Source organism: Hakea prostrata, chromosome 1 (genome assembly GCF_041222555.1).
Source record: "Hakea prostrata isolate BN-2017 chromosome 1, UWA_Hpros_2, whole genome shotgun sequence".
Lineage (NCBI taxonomy): Eukaryota > Viridiplantae > Streptophyta > Magnoliopsida > Proteales > Proteaceae > Hakea > Hakea prostrata.
This window is the reverse complement of record NC_142600.1, coordinates 79,262,021-79,275,603: the sequence shown is the minus strand read 5'-3', so window position 1 is coordinate 79,275,603 and position 13,583 is coordinate 79,262,021. Positions and strand designations below refer to the sequence as shown.

The following is a 13,583-nucleotide window of genomic DNA, read 5'->3' as shown; positions in this document are numbered from 1 at the left end:
ATTCAGGAAGTCCAAAAGAACTAAGCTTTCTTTTCTGATCTTGCTTTCTCGTCCCGTGGACGTCTTCTTTTGCAAAGAGTATCTGCAAAATTCGAAGCCCATAGTATCAGCAACCTGTCGGTGGTACCGCCGTTCTCTAGGAGATCAAAATGTAAAACAATTCAAACCTTGCATGTCTTCTAAAAGGTAATTAAATAATTATAATTTATCTCGATTATTACTATCTAACTGATTTTCTCATTCTGGGAGAAAAAAGCAGAAACAAGTTGACTTTCAATATATACAATTATTTATTTTTATGGAAAATTGTTAAATATATTAAGCTATTGCAGTATAGGTTAGCAAAAGTATATAATTTAAAAAGAAAAACAAAACATAGAGAGAGAGTGTGTGATCATGAACTATGTTGGAGAGTATGATTCATGTATTGAGATATAAAATGACTTGTAATGAAGGTTAAAAAAAAAAAGTTTTGGGGGTATGCATTCTCAATGATGGTTTGTATTAATATAAAAATCACATTTTGAAATAAGATATCCATTGTCAATATTTTTCTGTTATTTATTTTTTGTGATGAATAAAAATTTCACTCAGTGAGCAACGATGGGAAGGAGGATTTTAGGTTGTTTTATTAATTAAAATTTTGTTTTCTAATTGTAATATTAGAAATCAAGACAAGACAGTTAAACGGATCGCAACAGGTCATGGCATACGTGTACTTAATTGGAGCACGAGAGCTGTGGGGACAATTGACAAGCTCAACTAATACCTTTTGGTGGATTTGTTTGACCTATTTATTACATTTAGAAATAGGTTAGTTATACTTATATGCATTTGTTATATATAGAGAGGTTTTAGTCTTTTTAGAGCCGGGGTCACATACTAATTAAAGTCAAGATTTGCCTCAATTACTTGTACGAGAAGAAGAGTTTAGTAGACTATCACGTGCATTATGTACCTGCCTTTTGGCCTTACTTATATATATTTCAATCTGTATTTTTAATGGTTTGTTACATCTTCAAGATAGAATGAATGTGATTGCCCACTTTACTTTGGACTTAAAAAGGGCCAATCCCTTTGGTTATGATTTAAGGCCTGGGCTCTTCCCTACTTAATTTGGTTGGGAGGCTAAGCCTGTTTTTGAATACTGGGCTGGGCCTGGGCCTGGGTCTGGGCCTGGGTCTGGGTTCCACATAGGTATTGGATGGTGAATGCAACTAGGGTGTCAACGGGCCAGGTGGGGTCAGGCCAGCCTGGAACCTTAACCCTGCTATATAGAAAGTGGAATCTAAACCTAAACCCTACCCATCCTGTCAAGGTTTAAAAATCCACATCCCTATTCCCTACCTTAAAGGCTTAAACCCTGTCAAGGTTTCTCAAAGCCCGGCCTATCCTGATTTACCTTGATAGGATTAGGTTAGGTCAAGTTGGCCTTGATTTGTCCGGATTAGATTGGGTTGGCCTTGATCTATCTCGACTCTGACCTTAATTTTTATCCAATCTTAAAAACTAGGGTTATCAACGGGCTGGGTGGCGTCAGGCCGGCCTTGAACAATAACCCTATTGTAAAAAGTGGAATTAAAACCCAAGCCCTACCCATCATTGTCAGGGTTTAAAAACTAGAGCCCTACCCTAAACCCTATCAAGGTTTCTCAAAGCCCAGCCTATCCTGATTTACCTTGATAGAGTTAGGTTGGCCTTGATTTGCTCGGATTAGATCAGGTTGGCTTTGATCTACCTCAACTCTAACCATAATTTTTATCTGTTCTTATTTAAAGATTTAATTTAATAATTTAGTATACTAGGGCATTTTTTTTTTTTTGTAAACAATGGGTTTGAATATGATTAATAAATTATACACCGTAAACGAACCCACTAGTCACAAACAAATGTATGGTTAGTGGAATATTACTTGATTATTTAAATTCAATTAAATATAGATTTAATTAGATTACGTTAAAATAACAAAGGGTTGGGTAAGTCTGAGTTGGTCTAAAGGCTAAACCCAAGCCCGACCTGACTCTATCAATATGTAACTCAAACCTACCCTTCGACTTGAAAAATTAATTTGAGATTGGTCCATACCTAGTGGCAGGTTTGGAGGGATTGGGCCAAAGGGGTTTATTGAGGGATGTAAATATGTAATTGGATTATTGAATTCTTATCCGAATCCGAGTCTATTTCTTATAAAGTATCTGAATCCGATTCATCTCCATTCTTTTTTTAACTATTCGAATACATTTTTTTTTCCAAAAGATAAATGATAACTTCATTGAAAAGCCTACAAGCATAACTTGTTGGGGGCTAAAATAAAAGTTTTTAGACATAAACAGGGGTGGAGCCTGCCACCAAACACGATGCAAATTGAAGTTTTTTGCACTCTTTGCAATGTATTAAGCAAAAAGGTTATCAAACCTATTTACAAACTTAAAAGTCAAAGTCACAAACTCTAAACTAAGTTCTTGAATTTCATTAAATAAACTAAAAGCCACCCAATCAAGTGAGCAGAGGAAGCCATTGAGCAAGGGCATCAACAGCAGTATTGTAGTCTGAGGAGACTTGCAGTTGACTGATATGCAATGATTTGGCCAGAGTCATTATATCTCGGATCCCTTCAAACTCCATTGCAAGGGCTGAAAAAACATTGCAGTTCACCGCTTGGGCTGCAACAAAGCTATCATTTGGGTCCCATAGAGTACAACCACGACCCCCTTTTTTGCTTTCAGCACTCCATGCTCCATCTGAAAAAGGCTTTATAAACATCTAGATCAGCATGCACCATATGAAAATCTCGAATAGAGGTTTAGGATTAGAGTGCAAAAGTCTTATAGAATAAATAATTTATGCAACCAAACAATCACATCGAAGTAAAATTTTGTGAAATAAATATTGGACTTCATTGGAACAAATCTGCGTTTCTAGTTTTCCAGATGCACCAACATAGGGTAGACCAAATTATTCAAGGTGGTTATGATCGTGGAATTCTTTAGACCTGACATGGATGAAAGAAAACTAGTCCAAGATTGAATTGTCATTGAAATCAGAAATATCCAATCTAAGAGAGGATAGCTTGCAATATTTTTTTGCATAATCACAATGATAAAGGGAGTGGCAAATATATTCAATGTGGGATGCACAGAGCAAACAGATGGGCATAGCTGTAACTCTTCGTTCACAAAGTGATTCACCAACTGCTATGGCCTCATGACAAAATCTCCAAATAAAATGCTGAGTTTTTTGGTAAGGTAGGTATCTTCCATATGGCTTTCCAATATGAAGGAACATGTGAGGAAGATGAGATATTACCCTGACAAGCAGCAATTTCAATGCATAGAGAATATGCAGATTTAACAGAAAATTTTCCATTTGAGGTTCGGTACCAAATCAAATCAAATCATCCTCGGTTGTTCGAGATAAAATGAGTAGTGCAAGAGTTGCATCAACTTCATGAAGAGTAAAGAAAGATTGGAGTAAGTTTATTTTCCGTTGCATTTATGGCCATGAGATGAGTTCACTGACTCAGGTTACCTCGGCAGTGGTTGGGCTACTCATGATCTTGTTTTCTGGAAAGGAAGGAAGCCATGGATCAGAATATATAAGGGAGTGTTCACCATTACCAATTTTTTTTTTTTTTTTTTTTATTAGGCCCCCATAAATGAGGTCTCTACCAGCTAGGACACTACGCCACCCCCATGAACAGGTTTGTGTGACCTCCACCGAGAGGTAATAATTTCTTAAATATTTGCAAGTCATGACTTGAGACCATAAGCAATTTGGATGAGTCAAAAGTCTCCAACATTGCTTAGCCAGGAGGGCCCTACTGAAGCAATGCATATCATGAAACCCTAAACCTCCTTTACTCTTATTGTTACATAGATTTTCCCATCTTACCCAATGGATGCCTTTGTTTTGATAATTTTTCCACCAAAAACATATAATCAATTGTTCCATTTGATTCAAAGGTCCCTTGGAAGTAGGAAAATGGACATGGTGTAAATAGGTTTTGCTAAAGCAACAACCTTGATGAGTGTTTCCTTACTGGCAGGCGATAGCATTTTTTATCTCCATTCCTTTAATTTGGGTCTTAACATGTCAAGGATGAAGGAGAAAGTATGTTTATTGGATCTAAAAACGGTGGATGGTAATCCAAGATATATGCCATGCGATGGCACCTCTTCAATATCAAAGGTGGCAACAATGTCTTGTTTGTGCTGGATGGGGGTCCTAGGACTAAACATAATGATGACTTCTATGTGTTAATGTGCAAACTTGATACTAGTTCATAATCCTATAGAAGTGTGTTGATTATGGAGGTATTTTGAATTGAAGCAGGGAAAGGAGCATGCAATCATTAGCAAAAAAAATATGATTAATGGATGGTGCACTAGGTGCTAATTTGATTACAGGGAAAGTGGGAAAACCCCTACCAGATGTAAGTCGTTGTGTAAGGGTCTCTTGACAAAGGATGAAGATGTATGGGCTAAGAGGGCATCCCTACCGAATTTCCCTATGAGGAGTGATGCGTTATGTGAGGTCACCATTGAACTTTATTTGGTATGTAATAGTGGTGAGACATTGCATAATCCATCTAGTCCATATTTAAGCAAAACCCAGGTGTTTCAAATTGTATTGACCATTCAAGTTTTTCATATGCTTTGCACATGTCTAATTTAAGTGCATATACCCCGACTTTGAAACCGACTTCTTAAGGGCCTGTTTGGTTACATGAGTCTGGAGATTTCAAATATCTAGAGATTTCAATCTATAGATTTCAAATCTATGGAGTTATAATTTATAAAATTAGATGTTTGGTTGTGGAATGAAATCTGTAGATTCATCTTAAAAAACTATTTGATCGACGTGATTTTTCTGAATGTGCAAATGTATAGCTTTTTTAAAATATCTAGATTTCACCCCTTACCCATAAATCTACAGATTCACGTTTTTAGTGTAAAAAGGTGAATCTTTAGATTTCATGAATCTAGAGATTTTTACAATCAAACGGGTATAATTCTCAGATTCATGAATCCAGAGATTTCAAATCTCTGGATTCATGTAACCAAACAGGCCCTAAGAAAAATGAAGGTGTGCATGGGCCAAATAAATGTTGTCCGTGGTAACCCTACCATGAACAAAAACACTTTGTGTCTGAGGTTCCCTAAATCAATAATGCCACCTCTAAATCTGATGCATTCACATTCCTACCTAAAACCATGTGCATGGTGTGCTATTTCATGTATATCGTGGGTCTGGTCTTTCGAAAAGCACTAATGAGTCAATCGATCAAGTAAAATGATGGAGACGGTTCAAAATTCAAAGATCAATTTGTGAGATCACTGATGGTGAATCTGGGAAGCTTCTCTAGATTATATCGATATGGCTCGTGAATGGTGTAGACATGGAGCCAATGGAACCAATGGAAGTTAGAGAGCAAGCTCATGGCTTTTATCTTAGCTAACTTGCAAGTTAAGACAACAGGGTTCCCTTTCCCTCTTCGATCTGTGTATTTTAATTCGATTCTTTCAGAAAAAGCAACTTGTATCTTCCAAGGAACTCAACTTTTAATTGTAGAGCGCCCCAATTAAACCAGTGACAGAGCCTTAATTTGATTCTTTGAGAAGAAGCAAAATCATCATGCAAAGTCACTGAGGCTCACTAGCTGAACATGGCCGGATCAGATCCCTTCCAGTTCCACCTTCGCCAGCTTCACCTAACTTTCTCATTGGTGCTGGTTAGTGAATCTCTGAGTCCTGACTTGGAAGATAGATAAGAAAAAAGATAAACTATAAGTACAAATTGAGTGTTGCGGTGATGCTGTGTCATCATCTTCTTCACTCGACCGCCGAGTCACGAGCAGGAGATTCCAACGCTGTCTTCTCTCTGTCCAGATTCACTCTCTCTCTCTCTCTCTCTCTCTCACAACAATAATGGTGAGTGGTGGTTGGTAAGGGACAGCATGTGCGCGTCACAAACATTACAGATCGAAAGAGTCACAAACATTACAGATCGAAAGAGTAACATGTCTCCATCCTCTACGACATATCCTAAACCCACCATGTGTCTTGGTTGATCCAATACTACCCATTACAAACCTTTGTTCTTACCATTCTTCACTACTCCGACAGAACCCTAACCCCAATACCATTTAGGTGTTGCTTCTGGAGTCGTACTATTCCTTTTTATGCTTTTTTATGCTCTTCTGTCTTTGCTTGGTGCCCCGTAATGATGAATCAACTCTTCAGATCCAAGTCTTGTGTACTCGGAGGAGGAATGATGGCTTTTAACTACTCTCCCTCGAGTCTCTCTCCATATCTTACTAACGATGAAGATGAAGAAGAGGAAGAGGAAGAGGAAGAAGAAGAGGAGTACGAGGATGACGAGGAAGACGAAGATGAGTATTTTATGAATCCCATTTCAACTCCACTGATCGTTACGGCCGGAGGGAGAGAGCGGAGTGCTTCTAAGAAAGATCAGAATCACCAGTTTCCAATTTTGACAATTCTCGTAGCCGCATTGAGGAAATCGCTTGTCACCTGTAGTGTGGACACACAGGATATTAGTTCCATGGATATCGGCTGGCCAACTGATTTCCGCCATGTCTCCCACGTTACTTTCGACCGCTTCAACGGTTTTCTTGGTTTGCCTGTCGAGTTCGAGCCAGAGGTTCCCAGGAGAGTCCCCAGCGCCAGGTTAGCATCTCTCCCTCTGTTTTCTCTCTCGCATACACTCTGCCACACTTTGTTTGCTTATGATTTCACCACAAATCCTTTGATTCATGTTATACAGTGTGTGTCCTCTGATTGAATCTTTGTATCTTGTCTTCTCAAGCTTCAAATGAAAAACCTTTTATTTTCTAAATCTCTTCTATATATTAGCTTGATTGTTCTCTATATGTTACTTAGCTTTTCCCTTGAGGAGCGATTTGCATTTTCGATGGGATGCAATTCGATTTAAATTGAAGTTCAGACAGCTTTCGGTTGATGCTTGATAGATCCTTGGGGATTTCTTTTAGCAGAGGATAACGGATTTTAGATCTCACATTTTCGGTTCAATACCGTTGAGCTAGCTAATTCCTGAGTGTGAAGATGTAGGTGTTATTTGGCTGAAGCATTTTGGTTTTGGGATTTCACAGTGTGAAACAAATCCAGGGTCTTTTCCTGTTACCTTGAGCAATCTGTGTCTGTTTGACAGTTTCCTTCACTCTAGTATTCAAAGAAATGGACCTACCGCTTCAACAGGCCCAATTTAAGGCCGAAAACACGCCCTACTTGACCCAAGATTTTGCCTTTTCAACATGGCTCAATTTCACTTTTCCCTTTTGTTGAATTCAAGCACAGGATTGCTGATGGTTGCCCTTGATTACTTGCATTGGTCTTAAAAGATATTAAGAATGAGAAAGGAGAAGGTTAGGTGATGCCAGTGGCATCCCCTGCTTTTTTTCACTGACTGGTTTGGAGTTGATGATGAGAAATGCCATTATTAGCAAGAAGAAGCAGTAATAAAAATGGCTGATGTTAGTAATCTTTATATATGTCATTTGTTTCATGTGACTGACAACTATGGTCCAATAGGAATAGACTATAGGTGTAATATGATCAAGACGCACATTAGACACTTTAAGCTAAGGCTATACATATAGGGGAAAACTACTAATATGGACTTGCTTGGGAAGGGCTTCCTGAATGCCCACTTCTCGTTGTGCTATGTGGGATGATGATGCATCAATTTTAACTGCTTGGTGGATGGTACATTGTCTAGATTAACCGCATATTGCATTTCAGACTGTTGGTCCCTAATTGGAAAGTACACCTATGTATGTCTGTGGGTGCTTACGGCACTCTATCCTCTACCAATAGCCATGAATTTTTTGAATATCTATTTTGTCACTTATCAAACTAAATTTGAAATGAAACTTGATATAGTGAATAAGGAACATTGGGGTCTCATTTACTATAAAATTTGGGCCCCTTCTGATTTGCCACATAACATATTTTTGGGTGGTTTAGGAACACATGTTTAACATGCATGGTGCTTTACATGCATACAAAAATTGGGTCTCACTTGATTTGCCACTCGGCAGACATGTAAATAGTTAATGTCATTATATAATTAAAAGTTGAGTTCCTTGGAAGATACAAGTTGCTTCTTCTGAAAGAATAACTGCTCTGCTAATAAAATGGAAAAAAAGTTTAATCTATTTAAGAAGTTGTTAGGATAGAAATTCCATAGAATGTAAATCTTTCTTAGTGTGTGGTATATGACCACTATCTATACAATATAAGGATGAGTTATCTATAGTATGTGGAATCAATAGATGTACAATAGATTTATTATCTATAGTATGTAAAATAAATGTAGGATGTACTAATAAGGAAGGCAAGGTGGAGTGATGAGGATGAGAGTTGGTGAAATCTGAATTCGAATTTGAATTTGAATTCTGAATTTCATCCAACTAGGTATGTCTAATACTCTCCCTCAAGTTGGTGCGTGTAAATTTCGGATGCCCAACTTGCCAAGTAGGTCCATGTAGTGATCTTAAGATAATGCTCTGGTGAACAAATCTGCCACTTGAGATCTTGCGTTAATCTTGGTGGGACAAATTAGACTAGTTTGTAATTTCTTACGAACGAAATGACAGTCTATATCGATATGCTTAGTGCGCTCACGGAAGACCGGATTTGATGCTATGTGTTATGTGGCTTGGCTGTCACAATATAATGGGGTTGTGGAGTTCACCTCAAGACCAATCTCTTGAAGTACTGTGGTGAACCATTGAACTTTGCAAGTTGCATTAGCCATGGCATGGTATTCAGCTTCAGCAAAAGAACGAGATACCGTATGATGCTTCTTTGTCTTCCGTGATATTGGACTATTCCCAAAAAAATGCAATATTTTGTGGTGGATCTTCTGGTTACCTGACAACTTTCCCAATCCGAATCTCAGTATGCATGTAAATGAAGTGTAATCTGGCTGGAAAGTATAATCTTAGGCCCATGAAGCCTTTGAGATATTTGAGAAGACAATGGGCAGAATCAAGATGAGGCTGCCAAGGTTCATGCATAAATTGGCTAAGAATATTGACAGCATAAGAAATGTCGGGCCTAATGACAGTCAAATAAATTAGACTTCCAACTTGCCTCCGATATTGTGATCGATTCTTGTGGTCGAATGGGTGCATGCAGAAACTTGATCCTGGTTTGATTTAGTTAGCAGAGCGTGGATCTGTAAAACTGTGATTCATTATTATATGCAGCAACAAATGACCATTACTCTAGGTGAAAAATTAAATGAAAATGGGGATTCTGACTTTGGGAATGCAATTAATGTTCGATATCCATATCACACCATTACTAACAATAGTACTCTTTGTAAGGTTCAGGTTTTGGTTGACTACTTGGCCTAGTTGAGACTCGTAAGTCATAACACCTGCATAAAGGACTAGTTGGAGACTGGGTAAAAGGCATTCACTTGAGTACATGGTTTCTCTAATGTATAATAGGAAAGAGAAATATTTAATCTATTGATATTTTGTAATGGTGTTTATGAATAGAAAGTATTAAAGTGGATGGTTTTCTCCTAATAGAATAAAGTTTCATGTGTAAATGTTTGTTTTTGCACTTATGGCTGATAGTGGCTTCTTCCCTCCGCAATAAAGAAGAGGGGGGGGGGGAGGGTGGTAGAGATTTGAATTGGAACACATTCAAGTGTGGAATGTTTTCTTTGATTTTTTTTAATATTTCTTGAACACGGGATGCACTTTGTGCTTGTCCTTGGACCAACAAATTTCAGCATTTTTAGTTGTTATAATCTTATTTTTAGTAATTTTATAATAAATCAAATTTTATCACTTAAATTGCTGCTGTGGCTTGTAATTTTATGCTTTGCATTGCAGAAAAGGTTAGTTATCCAAGTCCTCACTGGAAAATTTATAGTAAATTGATATTTGTGGTGTGTGTTTAGAAGGTTAAAAAGATGGTGATTTTGCCTGAGATTAATATGTTGTTGGTTTTGCTCTTCATTTCATCTTCTCCTCATGCCTCTTTATTAGAATGGGTTGTCGCAAGCATGTTCCATCTTTTCTGCTCTAACTCTTCTTACTTGAAGGTCTTAACCTATCTTTTTTTTTACCTTTCATTCCAGTGCAAGTGTATTTGGAGTTTCACCAGAGTCCATGCAATGCTCTTATGACAACTGGGGAAACAGCATACCAACAATTCTTCTCATGATGCAAAGGCGCATGTATTTGGAAGGAGGCCTTCAAGTATGTTTTTGTTTTTGTATTGAACTACTAAATAGTAACATAACTGTTATGCTTATTATGGTGCTTTATTCATTCCTTCTGTGCTTGAAGGCAGAAGGAATATTCCGTATCAATGCAGAGAATAGCCAAGAGGAGTATGTTCGTGACCAGTTAAACCAAGGTGTTGTAGCCCATGGAATTGATGTACATTGTTTGGCAGGTTTGATTAAGGTAGTCATTAGGAAATTTCAAAACATTCTCGGGGATATAATATTTTGCATACATCATCATCTTGGGAATCTGTGTTATCATGACTGTACCATTGCAGACAAGTATTAGTCAACCCACTTTATCGAGGGTTTAAGGATTGGTATCATGGTTCAGGAAGGTCCCTGGCAATGCTTATCCTGAGGGTTCTGGATCAGACAGTTCAAACTAATGATTCGCTGATCCAAGGGATAAGAGCCTGATACAGGATAAATCAGATAATGTTCTGTCTTTACTCTTTACCGTGACTGTTCCAACTGCCGACTTTAAAATAGCATAGTGAACTGTAATGTTTATAATTGACCACCTTGACATTATATTCCATCTTGTATTTGTGTGAACTAGGTATCAGGATCTAGAGGGATGTAAAGAATTGTCTTTTGGTGAACCATGCACAGGTTCTGCATGGACTGCCATTGCAGAATTTTGGAGACAATTACCATTTCCATATGACTAAGCATAAAATATGGTGCATACGATGTCCATTATGGCTAGGATGCCAATAAACTTCAAAAAGTTTTTATCTTGCTCTTTGGACTTTCCATTGAAGAAGATGGAACTCATCTGAGTTTTAATTCACATTGTGTAACAAAAAAGAAAAAAGAAAAAAAGGGAACCTAGAGATGCACATCAGTCCATCTGGCACATCAATGTTTTTGATTATGGACCTTGCAGAACCTTTTAACTAGTTATCCATTTTCTCATTATATGGGATGTTAATAGTTCTTTTGGTGAAAATGGGATGTTAATAGTTAATTCTTGTTTGCATGTTGATCTATTTGGTTAATTATAGATTCCTAGTGGTGTACTTCATTTTCTTTATTGTGCAACTGTTGCTTTTAGTGATTATCATGAATCTTTTTATGCTCAATAGGCCTGGTTTAGAGAACTCCCTCGAGGGGTACTTGACTCTCTTACCCCAGATCAGGTTATGCACAGCAACACAGAAGAAGATTGCACTAGGCTTGTAAGATTATTACCTCCGACAGAGGCTGCCTTGCTCGATTGGGCCATCAATCTGATGTCAGATGTCGTGCAGTATGAACATCAAAACAAGATGAATGCTCGCAATATTGCAATGGTTTTTGCACCCAATATGACTCAGGTTATTACTTATCCACATAAAATAAAATAAAAGCTCATTATTGTTTTTTAGTTTTTTTTTTTTTTTTGCTGGTCATGACTCGTGAATACGTCCAGTTTAATTCAGAAATTTTCCTTCAAAATGCCAATGGTGATTACTGTAACTGACCAAAAAGTGCAACTAGTTTTACCTTGGAAATTGTGACCCACAATTCGCCTTAAACTATAGGAACCCAAAATTTAATGTGTTCCGTCTAGCAATGTATTGTATTCTGATAAGTATGGAATCCTTTATGGTTTTTAGGGTCTTCAGACTCTACTCTAGTAGGTGTTCTTTTTATGGATTAGTGAATGGTAGATGAATTTAACCATCAGCAGAGTTGGTTTTGACATTGGATCCCCTGGATGGAAGACCTACTGCATGCAGGGCCTAGCACTATGGCCAATGTAGTATATTCACTAATCTCTCTTTCTCCCTCGGCCCTTTTACCGTTATAATGAACAAGTTTCTCTGTTCTATCTGTTGTGAATAACGAAATATTTTACTTTTTTGCTAGCTGGCGGATCCCTTGACTGCATTGATCCATGCAGTTCAAGTGATGAACTTTCTCAAGACTCTGATCCTGAAAAACCTTCATGAGAGAGAAGAAGCAGCTGCTGACACTAAATTGTCATCACCTTCATGCTCTCCGGATGAGAAAGATGAACCCCAGTCGCCAGTGCCAAATATTGGAACTGATGGCAGATCTCCTATCAATGTAACAGCTGATGGCACTGTTGTCTTACCTAAGATTGTAGGAAGCCCCAGCAAAGTTGATTCTGGAAGTGATACCAAGGTGAGTTTGTGGAGATTTTCAAAGAACAAAGCTGATTTGGAACCTGAATGTACCTCCTGGAATGACACACATGTGAAGTCTGACATTGGGGCTGTAGGGAATGACTGTAGAAGTGATTACAGTAATAGGGAAGTTGAAGGGTTCTTGGATAGGCTGAGCTTGCGAAAAGGAGTGAAAAAATTCCGCAGGCACCCAGTCTTTCAGTTGAGTAAGCCAGTCAAAAAGCCTGGAAATCTTGGCATTGTAAATAGTAGGGGACAGGATGGAGAGGCTTGGGTATAGGATGGTTACTCGAGTCAGCTCAATGTAACTGAATATTCGTATATTTGAAATGGTTCCTCGGTGTTTGTGGGATAAAATAGTGGTCAAATTTTTTGTTTAGGATTGTCGTGTAGAAAAGTTAGACCTTTTTTACAATTGATTTGGGGTTTGAAACGTATTATGAAGCGAGGAAATAGACAATAACCAGATTTTAGAACCTCTCATACTCCTGTTATATTTTGAAATTGGATATCAAACATAGTCTCAAGATTCTCTGGGAATCAACATTGCTTCCTATTATATTTTGAAATTGGTTATCAAACATAGCCTTGTGTTTTTTTTTGGGGTAATCAACATTGCTCCTGATATATTTTGAAATTGGATATCAAACATAGCCTTCAGTTTCTTTCTTTTCTTTTCTTTTTTTTGGTAATCAATATAAGCTCATTATAATCTGGATTTGTGTGTTATCCTTGGTCTTTCAAATGAAATTCAGTTTGCCAAAAAAGAAGAAGCCGCAATTCACATAGTTGGGCAGGCTGAGCCCTATCCATACTTTGGTAATACCATGGTCTAAAATATCCCACGAGATCTTACTAGCTGATATGATAGATATTAACACGTTTCTTTTTTTTTTTTTTTCCTTTTTTTCTTTTTTCAAAAGGCATATATTGGATTGTATTATATATTAGTCACGGCAATAGAATACTCGACATGAGACGATGTCTCTATCAAAATATATTGATCAATACAACAGGATACTCGATATGAGATAATATGTCTCTTACAAGAGATTGTATTTATCTGATACTTATTTATATTGCATTGTACCAGACTAATATGCCAATCGCAATGTTGCATTGTACCAAACTAATATGTTGATTGCCCGGAAATCA

General features: G+C 37.5%; 1 protein-coding gene across 2 annotated transcripts; it reads left to right on the top strand.

Moving 5' to 3' along the window:
• The first annotated feature begins 5,380 nt into the window (after positions 1–5,380).
• On the top strand, positions 5,381–13,102 carry ROPGAP3 (Rho GTPase activating protein with PAK-box/P21-Rho-binding domain-containing protein). Of its 2 annotated transcripts, XM_089142604.1 has the most exons (5): positions 5,394–6,689; positions 10,141–10,261; positions 10,352–10,471; positions 11,382–11,612; positions 12,148–13,097. In XM_089142604.1, the coding sequence occupies exons 1-5, from the start codon at positions 6,223–6,225 to the stop codon at positions 12,706–12,708; spliced, it is 1,500 nt and encodes a 499-aa protein (XP_088998730.1). In that variant the 5' UTR covers positions 5,394–6,222; the 3' UTR covers positions 12,709–13,097. The 2 variants fall into 2 exon arrangements, with proteins under 2 accessions (XP_088998731.1, XP_088998730.1); XM_089142605.1 differs by lacking the exon at positions 10,352–10,471 and having other exon boundaries at positions 5,381–6,689; positions 12,148–13,102.
• Positions 13,103–13,583: the final 481 nt, after the last annotated feature.